Source organism: Alligator sinensis, unplaced genomic scaffold, assembly GCF_000455745.1.
Source record: "Alligator sinensis unplaced genomic scaffold, ASM45574v1 scaffold523_3, whole genome shotgun sequence".
NCBI lineage: Eukaryota > Metazoa > Chordata > Crocodylia > Alligatoridae > Alligator > Alligator sinensis.
The window spans coordinates 116,588-130,291 of record NW_005842658.1 but is presented as its reverse complement, the minus strand read 5'-3'; the positions used below and the strand labels follow the sequence as shown (position 1 = coordinate 130,291).

The following is a 13,704-nucleotide window of genomic DNA, read 5'->3' as shown; positions in this document are numbered from 1 at the left end:
TAAAAAGTACACGTGAGTGTATGCTCTTCAGGCATTAACTCTGCAGATCAGTAAATAAAAAGAACCTCTCCACAGACTTCTCCTTTGATAGCCAAGCCAACATTAGGTCACCCTCATGCAAATAATCCACATGATCTGGGTTTGAAGGCTTCTTGCCCTGAAATTCATGGCCAGAGATGGAAGCATTGGACTTGTCACTGTACTAACATGTTTTTTCTACATCAGGGCAGCTCTGCCATATCTTTCTGTTCTCACTGACTTTGTTTTGTCTTGGAGGAATACTGCATGCTTGGGATAAGACTGGCAAAAAAGGGAGCTAGCCTAAAGCTAGTTAACTTAGATCAAAGCTTGCTAGATCATCATAGTGTAACATAAGGTGTCTGATTTTGAAAATGTTGATCATGCTTTTATTTCTTTATCCCTTTTCTGTGAGAGATTTTGAGCATTATAAGGTTCCGAAAGATAAAAAACGACCCATCCGATAAAGAGGCACTTGCAATCAGATGAGCACTACCCTGGGAAGCAGATGGTAGTGATCACATGGGCAGGGCTGAGAGTAGCCTTGACACATGTGTGTCAAGTGCCACAAGTCAATTAGCAATTGGTTCAGTCAAGGTAAATTAGTCCATTATAGACATAGACCCACTACATGGTTTGCTGCTAGCATCTGAAGGAGAGAGAAGACAAAAGTAAAAGAGGATAGAACAAAAATAAAATGAAGAGGAGAACCGTTTGCTGATGTCTTGAGAACAGGAGCCAAGAAAATAGGTGTCCATTCCCAGCTCTGCCACAGACTTCTGGTGTGAGCTTAATCAAGTCACTTAACCTCTGCATATTTCAGTTTCCCCATCTCTGGAACAGGAGCAAGAATACTGACCCAAGATTTCTTCACTGACAAAGTTTGCGAATACATACAAAATGTTATGGGAATCTTGGCTGACAGGCACTATAAGTGAATGGAAAGTATTATTTTTATAAACACAGTCATCATGATTTAAGGATCAGTTAATGTCAGTAGACCACCAGTTGGGTCAGTTCTGGGAGGGGACCTGCGATCAATGTACAGGGACACAAGTAAAATCATATTGCAAGGACTAAGGCATGTTCTGATAGCAAGCTCTGTTCAGTGAAGAGAGATACTGTATATTGAATGAGCAAAAGTATGTGACTTTTAAATTAGGCCAACTTGAACCATCTTAACATAACCTAGCCATTCCTGTGTATGTGTAAAATGTTAGCCCACTTCAAAGTTTTATCTAGGGAGACATCTGGTAGGTGCATGTGTTAGATCAAGGGTGGAGTAAGAGGTGGAGTAGGTGGTAGGAGATGGATCAAGTGTATACAATAATAATATACAATATTATAGTATACAATAATAGTATACAATATTAAGGTAATTAAGGGAAAACAGCAGTGCTTTTTCTGTAGCAAATGCATTTATTCAACACCATTTGGGGAGATTTTCCCCTGTGGCTCTCTTTGTAAAGCAGCAATGAGCGTTAACCAGAGTGCGGTAAGGCTCCTTTTGAGTGGACATGGTTCCATCTGTTTTGGTTGCACGCTCACTCTTCTAATATGACTCCCACTCTCATTTGATTTACATGTGTTAGATCAAGGGTGGAGTAATCCTTTTGCCAGAAATTACTAATAATCCTTTGCCCTTTCTTTTACTTATGCCTGAGTACAGCCTGCCACTGCCACTCTAGATCCAGAGTCCTGTGCTTCTGTGCTCCCACTGGGCCTTGCTGGGATCCTGCTCATCCCCCCGCCAATCACCAGCTTGCTCCTCTGCATCCAGTCTGACCTTCCTTGCCATTCATGTCCCATCTGAGTTGCACTTGAAATCTTACTTTGTTGGACCATGTGAACCTTCACTGCTTCCAGCCAGAGTAGGAGGTGTCTGTCTCACCTCAGCCAGGGCAACACGTCCTCCTTGGGCAGAAGTTTGTGTGCTTCATCTGCATGCTCTCCTGATGCCACGTAAACCTGAAGAGCACTATCTCCAGGGTGAAGCACTTCTCATGGGGTTCAAATCCTGCAGTCCTTGTTCAGAACAAACCAGCTTTGACTCCAGTGGGAGTTCTGCGTGAGTAGGAACTGCAGGATTTGACCCTAGAGAATAACCTCTCCTTTGGCATGCAGCTCCCACATCTCCTTCAGAGCTCTTCACTCATTCCTCTTCTCCCTGCTGTCTGCACTGTGCTCGTGACACTCTCCTGATGGCTGTGGACACCCTTCCCTACTTCACTGCCTCAGGTCCTTGACTCCCTTTATATTCAGAGCAGCCTCCCATTCCACTGCACCGAGTGCCTTCCCATTCTTCAGGTGTCTTTGGAAGCCTCATCTGTAAGCCCTCCTGCTAGGAAATCTCTTCCCCCTCTGCTCATTTCACTGCTCCCACTTGAGGACTGGATTGTGGAATGGCATATTTTATACCTAGTATAATGGGCTGTTACGGGTGTTCAAAGATCATGAAATCAGATTTAAAACCAAGATCATGGTTTATCAGACAGTCATGATCCCTGTCTTACTGTATGGATCTGAGACATGGGCAATGTACAGAAGATGCTTTGAGTCTGTGGAGAAGTACCATCAACACTGCCTGCGGAAGAGCCTTTGAATCCAGTGGGAGGACAGATGCACCAACATTAAGTGTCCTCTTGCAAGCAAACACCACAAGCATTGAGGCAATGTTAGTCCGAAAACAACTTTGCTGGGACAGCCACATCATCCAGATGTCCGACTCCAGACTCCTGAAGCAAGTCTTATTCTCTTAGCTCAGTCAAGGCATATGCTCAAGAGGAAGCACTTCAGGGACGTTCTCAAGGCCAACTTGAAAAAATGCAACATCGATATCAACTCCTGGGGGGACTATTGCCCAGGACCTCCCCAAATAGAGGAAGAGTCTGCTGCAAGAATCTCAGTACTCTGAAACGTCACGATGACAACAGGAGATGGAAAAGTGGGAGCGGCAGAAACAGCGTGTCATGAACCAAACCATAAAAACCAGAGCCCCCCATGCCTTGCAGAAACACCTGCCCCAGTTGCAGTAGAACGTGTCAGTCCTGGATTGGCCTTGTCAGCCATCTTTGGACCCACAGATAAGGGAATTCTGCAAGACGATCATCCTTGACTGAGAGGGATTGCTGATGATGGCCTACTGTAGTGTCACTTATATTTATGGCACTATGAAAATATAAATACTGGGTTGTAGAGCTTGCAGTGTGTCAGTTTTGTGGTGTCACATTAGTTTTATCTGTCAGAGGCACCATCTTCTGTGGTGTTAACGTTTCTTTGCTGGAGCTACCCAAAGTTTTTTGGATCTATACAGTAGGAATTGTTTATTTCTGAGGCCCTGCTTGTCTGTACTCTTTCTCTTTCCCAGCCGTTTTCTGTGTACCTTCCCTCCTTTTTGCTTCTGGTTTTCTTGCTCTTGGATTTGGCTTTTCTTTTTTTCCTCTTGAATTATTCACTCTCACGCCTTCCAAGTCTGTGCATCACAGTTACCCTCTGGCAGGATGTTCCCACCAGCACACACACATGCACACACATGTCCCAGCATAAGAAATTCCCTTTGGGATGATGTGCAAGGACATCAGTGCCAGAGACTTAAAACATAAGGCCAGTTCAGCTCATCACCACGCCCTTACATCCATGGATATGTCTGCCTTGCAGTGTGGAGGTGTCTGTCTTCTTCCTGCTTGTCAGCCCATTCCAGCCCAGCTCTGATCTTTCTTTCCTTCCCCTCGCCTTTTTGAATGTCTCTGTGCTTTCCTCCCCTTCTCTCTCTTTTTTCAGTCTGTTCTTGCAGAGTCAATGCTGCCATTTCACTCATCCCTCACCCAACAGAAATGATACAAAAAACAGTATTACGCATTCTAGTTGGTCTCACTTTGCTCTCTGCCATGTGCTGCTGGCTGCAAGGATCATGATCTGCTACGTCTGTACAGAGCTCTTTCCCTGTAGTGCTGTAGAAAGGAGGACAGCGCATCTGTTTCTTGCATTTCTAGTGGCACAGCTGAGGAACTGTGCCTTTGCCCGTGGGAATATGTGGTGGGGGAATTTAACCTTGGGTGGACTCAGAATTCCACGATCCCTTTCTATCCCAAATGTTCAGTATGGTAATAATCTTCCATCCCAGGCTGTCACTATAAAATTGCATTGTCAGCCTTCCACTCTCCATAACAGGGCTAAATAAAGCACTGGGAAAGTTATGCAACTCGTTTGATTTCTTTAGGCTGTTGTGGTGACTGATGGAGAGAGAATTTTGGGCCTAGGAGATCTGGGCAGCTACGGCATGGGAATCCCAGTGGGGAAGCTCGCCTTGTACACTGCCTGCAGTGGCGTTCACCCGCAACAGTGTCTCCCTGTCCTGCTTGATGTTGGCACAGACAATGAGGTAAAACTATTGTCTTCGTGTGCATGTATGTGTATGTGAAGCTAGCTTTATTTAAAGGCCTGAGATTTGGGTCTTAGATCTGGAGTTAGAGCCAAAGACATCACAGATAAGAGCAAGGAAGTTGCCAGCTTGCACTCCCAACTGGATAGCTAAGAAACTCTAGCTCATGTTAGGAGTTCACACAAGCACTGAATATCCTCATATGCCCCGATGAAAAGCCTGAGGTGGAGCTTTGCCAGCTGGAGTTGAAGGGTCAGCTCCATCTTTCAGCATGATAAGGTGAGTTAAAAGACCTCAGGCGGGCAGACACAGATTTACTTTTCCTGTGACAATTATGAGGAAATGGACACACATCTACGTCTGTATGGAGGCAATTGTATTTCAGCAAATGAAGGATCCTCACTGGGTGGTTTGGGATTAATTAAGTTCAGTGTTTTGTCTGATTGCACATGATAAGAGGGCAGAAGGAATCCATCTGTTAGCAGTTTTCGCCTTATGACGCTGGCTCAGCAGAGCTGAACTGCAACCACTTAGCTGTGCCAGAATGGACATCTGTGAGGATGTGTTTTTAAAGTGAATATTCTATGGTTATTTGTTGTGGCCAGGCCTTGTCAAATACACAAGAAGCTTTTAAAATGTATTTGTTTCTCATTTGAGCATAAACAATCAAAGCACATGATCCTTGGGAGAAACCTCAACGCCTCCAAACGTGCATACCAAAAGACAGAAACCTGAATCAACAGACTGGCTTTGTAAAGATGCTTAATACTCAGGGACCTAATTTGCAGTGTGTTCCCATCGCCTCTTTAAAACCCAAACCAAGTGTCCTATGCTGGGTACTCAAAAATACAGAAAACCAAATGAGTGGCTATTACTGAAAAATCAGGTCTAAGTAATTTCTCTCAAAGCAGCAACTGGAGAGTCAGTCAAATAGACCTGAGGTTAAAACTCAGGAAGTCCTGGCTTGCAAATTTGGCCTCAAACCACTATCATGTTAAAAAAAAACAACCTATTTTAAAATTATTTGTTTGTGAGTTTTATGCTTAAGTTATACATTCCAGGTCTCTTCTTGCCTGTACTTTTCTGAGGACTTTCACATACTTTGGGAGAAATAACTTAGGGTTTTCAGAATTTGGATCGCCCAAATGGCTCGTGATAGCACACAACAGTTGCAGGGACTGGTGATAGAGTCCTTACAGCCGTGGTAAAGTGCAGTAAGCTAACCCAATTTGTGGTGTCAATGCCACACTACTTAATGTTCACCATGAGGGTGTCTGGATGCACTGGATGCACACCTTGCAGGGGTTATTTGACCCCAGCAGTCTTTCCTGCCCAGAGCAGGGGGGCTGGACCCGATGATCTCATGAGGTCCCTTCCAGCCCTAAACGTCTGTGAATCTGTGAACACAAATGTGTGTTTTTTTCCTGTAAATGTATGTCCTAGAAGAAGAACTGAATCAGGAATAGAGGAAAACCCCTGTCAGATTTCCTGCTAAAGGAAAACAGCTGTAATTCTGTGGCTCTGAAGACAGATTTAGTTTTAGCGTACCGGCCAACATTTACATTTTATAAGTCTACAGGACAATCAGGCTCCAGTGGGAGCCCCCCGCCATAAGAGATGATTCAGTTCCTCAGTGCAACATTGAAAACATCCCTCTGAATGTCCCACCTGCCTTCTGCTCCCATTTTTCCTGTCGCATTTTCCAGAGTGCGGTTCCTTTCTCTGCTGAACGGGCACTTTTGGAGGTATCACTTCCTGTCTGCCTGCGACAGGATGCAGGTCCCAATGTAGAACGGTTTTGGTCTGGTTGGAAAACAACAATCAGAGCGTTCTTCAGCCCCAGGATAGGCTCCGAGATTGGAATTAGAAAAGGCAGCAAAATCAAGTTACTGTTTGGTGAGAGAATAGCCTGCCTACGTTCACATACAGAGCTGGCGTTGAGGACTAAATTGTTCAAGCAGGGAGCAAAGGGTTTTGAATCCTTCTTTGAGATTAGCCACTGATCTTCATGTTGGCTGTCCTGCTCCTAAACTGTAAAACACTTTGGCAGGGGAAGAATAGTGGCCTGAGTTTGTTCCTGTTTTGTGGACAGAGAATCCCACATAGTGCTAAGAGCACCACATTTTGTGACTGTGTTTCCACAATACAACACTTTGCAGAGCGGGTTTATAGATAATGAACTCAAGCTTTGTCTTGTTCTGTGTGTTGACATGGTCAGAGGAGGGCTTCATGGCGCAGAAACCGGACAAGCCAGCTACATTCGGTTGTTTTAGGGACAGTGATTAAATGCGACAGGAATGTGACAGCCGTTTTGGGAAGGCCTTGAGGGTCATCTCCTTCCAGCTGTGGACCTGGCACTGTAAACAGCATGCTTTGTGTCATAGGCTCTCCTGAATGATCCACTTTACATTGGACTGAAGCACAAGCGGGTACGTGGGAAACAATACGACGACCTGATTGATGAGTTTATGCAAGCAGTTGCTAACAAGTAAGTGAAAATTTGTGTATGTCTCCTCTTAGGTCCTTCCATTTAAAGAAAGAAAACCAAGTTAAGCCTCTCTGGAAGTAAACATTAGCTTAATTGAGAGTCAAGCAAAGAAAATCCACTTAAATGCAAATCTCATGGGTGGTCTGGGAATAACCCTTTGTGTGTGAACACTCCATGTCAAATTTATTTATGATCTTAGAAAACGGAGATGGGGACTTGATTATTTATAACCATTTCCTGTACATACACCAAGCTTAGAGGTGCTGACTATATAGTCCCTGGACTGTATCTGGCCTCCAGCATGTATAGAGAAATATATAGCACATATTCAGAATCTGAGATTTTTTTTTTTAAGGTAAATTTCTACCTTTTGTGGTTGTAGAGAAAACCTTCAAACTGAAAACAGAGCATGACTTTGTGCAGGAATCTGAGACCAGCTTGGAATTTATCCAGAGAGATGTGAATATACTGCCTAGATTATAGCTCATGTTAACTTTGAAACGGGCTTGGAATCAAAGCCCCTGGTAAAGGGTGTGAAATTGTGGGAGATAGGAGGAGGAAAGGGATGCAGGAAGAAGAAAGGAAAAGATGTGCACACGAAATGGAAATATTGGACACTGGTTAAAGATAATCCAGTGTTTAGGGTGCTGATTTTGAACTCGGGGCACTGAGGTTCAATTCCCTGCTCTCCTTCCTGAATTTGGATCTAGATTTCTTTTGTAGATCAGGTCAGTTTTTGCTGTCCTTGGGTTCCCAACCTTAGGGTCATCGCCATTTGGTAGATTTGTGATCAGCGATGACCACTGCCCCTTTCTTCAAGGCTAGCTGGGAGGAGAAGGCAGATCCAAGAACCCTTTTTTCCCATTGCAACATGGGGCCACAACATGGAAAAATCTATGAGCTGCTGTTCACTGCCTCTATGGACATGCTTGGCAGTATATTTGTTTGCCCTTCCTGGAAAGAGGACTGTGCATTAAAATCTCCATGATTTGCTGTAGGAGAAAGGAAAGTTATTTTGAAAAAAAATTGGAAAAGGCCTAACCTCTCGAGGAGCATTTTCAAGCTCTGCTCAGCACAGACAACATTAATCAGAAACCACAGAGTGCTGCAGCATGTTCTCCTGCATGCTTGATTTACAAGCTGCTCCACGCTGGCTTGTCCTTTGTATTTGAAGGAGCCACGTTGATTATTGAGAACAAATTGCATCCCACCCTTTTCTGTTTGTCTCCAGCAGCCTGTTTCGGTGTGTCTGCCTCCCCAGCACTAGGGTTAAGTCACCCATTAGGTTGTTCTTCAGGGTGCTAGTGGCAATGCCCACCATTTGCACAAAAAGAGTTTTACAAATAGTCTTTCCCATGGCCCAGTAAAGGGTAAAGAATTGAAGAGGGGATAAGCAGTAGGAGTTCAGGACTGTTCATTTACAGTTACTGAAGCAAATTATGAAATAGATTGAGTGTTTTATGGACTATGATAGTACAACAACAAATTTACATTACTATCTCAGGGTCTAGTGGAAGTGGGTACTCAGATCAAGGAGTCAAGAGACAAGAGGTGAAATTCTGGCCACGCTGAAGTCAATGAAAGTTTTACTCAGATCTCACACCACTGTGTGGCCATAGGCACTTCACCTGCACTATTGTTGCAGTTTCCCCATGTATGACATGGGGATAATAATTGCTACCCAGCTTTATAAGTCTTAGACTAGCAGATATAAAGCACAGTACATAATATTATAACATGATCACTACATTGATAAGTGTGTCAGGAATATTTAGTGAAGATGTACAAAGTGGGGAAAAACTGGAGCTTGTGCTCTTTTTTTTTTTGTTTCCCTGTTGTGGATAAAGAAGCTTGGCTAAAATAGTTGGGTCTTTACCGTTTGTTTTTTTATAATAGAAATTTCCATCCTGCCTAATGAGGAAGATTGGTGACTAGAGAACTAGTGACGCACAGCTGTGAAATCTCAAGGGAGTAAAAGTAATTGTAAGCTGAACAGGGTGTTAGGCTGTTTAAAATAATCCTTCCTATTTTAATTACAACTTCCAGTGAGCATTGTTGAGAAAGGATGTTCCCTAAATTCTTGTCTTTTCACCTGGCAGTGAGATCAGAGGGTAGCTCAGGAACTGCTTCTTTGGATATAGAGGAGGGTATGGTACAAAAGCCTTGATAATGGACCCACCCATCATAAATCTGGCTCTGGGATTTGCATTCATGATGTTGAATGCAACATTTGCTGAATAGGCAGGATACAAATTCAGCTGCCACTGTCACATGTACTTCAAGAACAAAACAAAAAAGACAGGCAAATCCCCACTCCTTGTCTGCCACTTCTCCCACCAAAACGTGCCTCCAGACAGTATGCCTCTCCTGTGCTAGCAGTTGGAGGAAAGATTAGCTATTGTTTTGCTACGGTGAGGCTCAATAGGCTAATCCCAGAAAAAGGGAAGAAGGGACTGTTTCTCCATGGAACAGGCAGCTCCCAGCTCGTGGGGAGTGACATTGTAAAGCAGTGCCATCCAGTGATTTAAAAAACATACTGGGAGCCAAGAGTCCTGTGCTGCATTCCTGGCTCTGCCTTTGCCTTTGTTGTCTAGGATAAATTAGATGAATAAGCCCAGACTCCGAAAATCTCCTCCACACAGTGCAGAGATACTTACCTGGCAGTGGGTTGCAGGGGGGAAATCTACTCTTCTGAGATGGCTGGGTGAAAGTGTGTATTGAACTGAATTCTCATCACCACTGTTAAGATCATTTTAATAGTTTCTGTTATTTTTAGTGCACATCTTATGACATAGTCAAAAGTGGGAGCCCTGTGCTGAACTGTGTTCTTAGGATCATAGGAAAGTATGGCTAGAAAGGACCACTTGAGGTCATCTAGTCCAGCCCCTGGCTCAAGTCAGGAATATCCTTAATTAAAGCGCCCCAGTCAAGTGACTTGCTCTTGAAAATTTCCAGGGGTGGAGATTTCACAATTTCTCTAGGTAGCCTGTCCCAGTGCTTGACCACTCTCAGCAAGTTCTTCTTAATCTCCAACCTCCAACCTCAATTTCCTCTGCTGTAGTTTGAGGCCATTGCTCCTAGTCCTGTCCCTTATAATCCCAGAGAAAAATCTAGCTCTGTCCTCTTTATAATCTTCCAAAACTGAATGCAGTACTGCCAGTGAGCCCTTATCAGTGCTGAAGAGATTATAAGAATTACTTCCCTTGATTTGCAAGAGATTCTGCTGTTAATGTAACCCAGTTTTTGCAACATCATCACACTGTTGGCTTAAATTTAGCTTCTGAGCTACTGTAACCCTTGTTGTCAGATTCAAATCTGACAGATGCATTTGGTTTTGAATTTCCACCTAAACAGTTGGATGTAAACCTAATATGAACTCTGCGAGGTCATAAAATGCGGCAGAAAATGGCTGCCTGTTAAGAAATGGCATGAGGGTGCTTTCTTATTGTAGTGAATCTGAGTTTGTAAGGATACCTTTACTTGTGAGAGGGTGTGATTTCCCTGAACTCTGGAAGGTCTGCTCTGAATTTAGTCATGGGATGATCCTGGGGAAAGTGATGTTCCCAGGATAAATCCAAAATTTGTATTTTTGTCTATGGTGGGTATATATGTTGGAACTCTTTTTTTCTTTTACCTGCGGTTTTTTTGTTTCTTAATGCTAAAAATTTTGCAAGAACACTTTCCAGATTGCCCAAAATGGAAGCTGGTTGATTGGGTATATGGCTCATCTGGCTTACAAAGATGCTTTTTAATTCATATAACAATCATTGATCAGTTCTTTTACAGAAGCATCTGTCCTATCAAATAATGGCTGGCTAAGGAGACACACTTCATAAAATGGAATGCATCCAAGCGCAGGAAAGCAAATGGAGAAAAGATTTATTGTTCTAATATAGTAATAATATCAAACAGATGCTGTTCCAGTTGCCTACATTCAGAGCCAAAGCCTTGAGGGTTCACGGTAGTCATGAGTAGTGGAACAGTGGGTTCACTAGTAGCACCAGAGTTAACACAATTATATTTTGCAATAAAATGAGAGACAGGCATTTTTTAAATGCATCATTAATGAAAGCCCTTTCCCAAACATCTGGATGAAATATTTGCAGATTTCCAGTGTTTGAATCTCCACTCATTGCCATCTCACCTAAAATGCCTGAAATATTTTCCTAATGAAAACAGCACAATTCTTGCTTTTGAATCTCTTATAACCTCCAGTGGGAGCAAACCACATGAAAAATGTGCCCTCCTGAGGCCAAAGTATTGACTTGTGGATTAAGTAGCCTCACAAAATGCTAATTGTCCAGTTCAAGTAAAGTGTTTTGTTGTAGGGACCTAAATGATTTGTATTTTTGCTGTCCTCAGTCAGTAGCTTCTGCTTCTGGGCTGGAGAATATTCAAGGCTGGAGCGTCCAGGGATTCCCGTCAGAAAAAGTATCCCATTATATATGAGAGGCCCATGCATTGGAGAAATTTGCATGTGCGATTCAGAGATCCTAATGTGCCAAGATTTATTCCTTTCCACTGCAGAGATTTAAAGCCAGGCTCGTTTTGTTGAGTCTCACTCTGCAGTAATAATGAGCTGGATCTGCAAGGCCCCTTTCAAAACAAAATAAGCAAGACCCAGGATTTACCAATGGTATTTTAAAAAGGTTGTCAATGGAGGGTTTTTCCCTCCACTGCTGAATTCCATCTCTCTTATATCTATTCTTCCTCCCGTCCCCTTCTTTACCAGTCTCATTGTACAGTATTAGTGTTGCTCTGTGGTTCCAAATGGTTAGGAGTGTTGATGGATGGGCCATCCCAAAGTACTAGCCTCCCTTTTGAAAGTGAGCTTGTTCGCTTGCTGACAGATGCTGAGCAAGCAAAGTAAGGCTTGGAGAGAGGCACTTCCACACTCCAGCAAACTGTCACTGAAGCCTCATTAAGCTGTCATACATTTTCTCCCGTTTCCTTTCCCATCACTGCTTATTACCCAGATAATTGCGAAAACAGAAGCTTTCTCTTTTATCCGCCTGTCCCACTTGACAATGTACAGGACACAATCATAGATCAACTGCCGGAGCCATTTGAATAGGAAGACAAGAGGGAAAGTATCTCTCCGTAGGTGGCTGAGTCTCTTGTTTGCGTTGAACCAAATTTCTTTTCAACTGATCTCTTCCCAGTATTTTATGCACATACAGACCAGCTACAGGAAAGGTCCCATGAGTTTCTTTTGTTTCAGCAACTCTCTAATGTAATACGCTGCAAATTCAGTGACAGATTTTATGAAGCTAAATACTAAAATAATTTTATGAGACAAAAACCTCTATATGTATTAGGATGTTGAATATAAGTCAGTTAATTGAACCCAAAGGGATAAATTCAAGCCTATAAGTGACACTAGCACTCACAAAACTCCTCTCTAGCCCTATAAACACCTAAGGTCCCTGAGTGCCTACATTTTTGCTGCAAGGCAACCTCTTACAGTCAGACCGTGCTGAGCAGCTTAGTGCCTAGCTCACGTTTAAACCCTGTTGGGATTCTTAAAGTAGGCCTAAGTCCTCTGCATTTTTCCTGGCAGCTCCCTGGCTCAGCGTGCTGGCTTTGGTGCATCTCATTCCTCAGAATGAGAGGCAAGGAATTTTTGTAATATTTTTTTATTGGGCCAAGGGTATAACTAGGAGAGCTGTTAGACAACTTTTCAGATAGCAAGAGCTCTTCCTCAGGTCCAGTCACAACAATACTCCGACCCTACCTTGTCCAGCACCTAACTCTCCCTGTGCAGCATATAAAAGCAGAGGGACCAAACTTGAAGTTGTGAATTCCTGTAGGTAGCAGAGCATCGAAAAGCAGTGGGTCTCAGTGCTGAAGGCTGCAACACCACTGGCTCATTTATGAATCTTGCCTAAATTATCAAAACTGTGTTCAGTCAAATCTATAAGTAGATCCTGGTTTGTGCAGCCAGCCCTTTCTTTAGGTTGGCAGTAAAATCCTACACCCAGGGGCTAGGGACAGACAGTCAAAAAACCCGAGGCTGAATTGATTCAGTCTTTGCAGGTTTCTGTAAATTGCTTAGATTGAACTGATAAGAAAGTGAACTCACATTAGGAAGTGAAAGGGAGCCAGACCCCTGCAGTGGCCCATACCAGGTGCAAGGGGGCACTAGACCTCACCTCCCAGCCTGGCAGCCAGTGGGGAGATGGGTGATTTCCCCAGCCAGCCCCCTCTTTAGCCTCCAGTCCGCTGAGGAAGGGGCGTGGGGGAAACCCCTCCACCAGACCTCCAGCCAGGGTCTCCCGAGCACTGGGGAAAGGGGAGGAGGGAAGCCCCCAGTGGGGTGTTTCTCCTCTCTCCCTGTGCCCAGAGCTAGCCCCACTAGCCATGCACCCTCCTCAGTTTGGGCAGGCTGATAAGTGCACCTGGGGGAAAGTCTGCCCCCCCCTGCCTGACCCCAGCCAGGGTATCCCCTGGAAAGGGGGGAGGGGGGAAGCCCCCAGCAAGGCAACTCTTCTCCCCATGCCCAGAGCTGGTCCCCCTAGCCATGCCCCCTCCTCAGTCTGAGCTGAGCTGAGCTGAGCTGAGCAGGGGGTGTGGGGGGAAACCCTCCCGTCCACCTGGCAGTGGACCCCCAGCTGGGGTCTCCCCAGTGTTGGGGAAGGGGGAAGACACAGTGGGGTGGTTCTCCTCCCCTTCCCCCTACACCTGGAGCTAGGAGCTGGGCTGATCACCTTGCCATGCCCTCTCCTTGGCCAGCAGCCAGCTGAGGAGGGAGTGGGGGGGAAACGCCCCCCCCCCACCTGGCTTTGGACCCCCAGCCAGGCTGTGCCCAGCATGGGGG

At 44.5% G+C, this 13,704-nt stretch overlaps 1 protein-coding gene across 1 annotated transcript in view; it reads left to right on the top strand.

The window, feature by feature from the left end:
* Nucleotides 1-13,704, top strand: part of ME3 (malic enzyme 3) — a 177,767-nt gene that overhangs the window by 114,293 nt on the left and 49,770 nt on the right. The window contains exons 5-6 of the mRNA XM_025215641.1: nucleotides 4,238-4,399; nucleotides 6,784-6,887. Of these exons, the coding sequence (XP_025071426.1) occupies nucleotides 4,238-4,399; nucleotides 6,784-6,887 (266 nt within the window). The remainder of the gene's footprint in view (nucleotides 1-4,237; nucleotides 4,400-6,783; nucleotides 6,888-13,704) is intronic.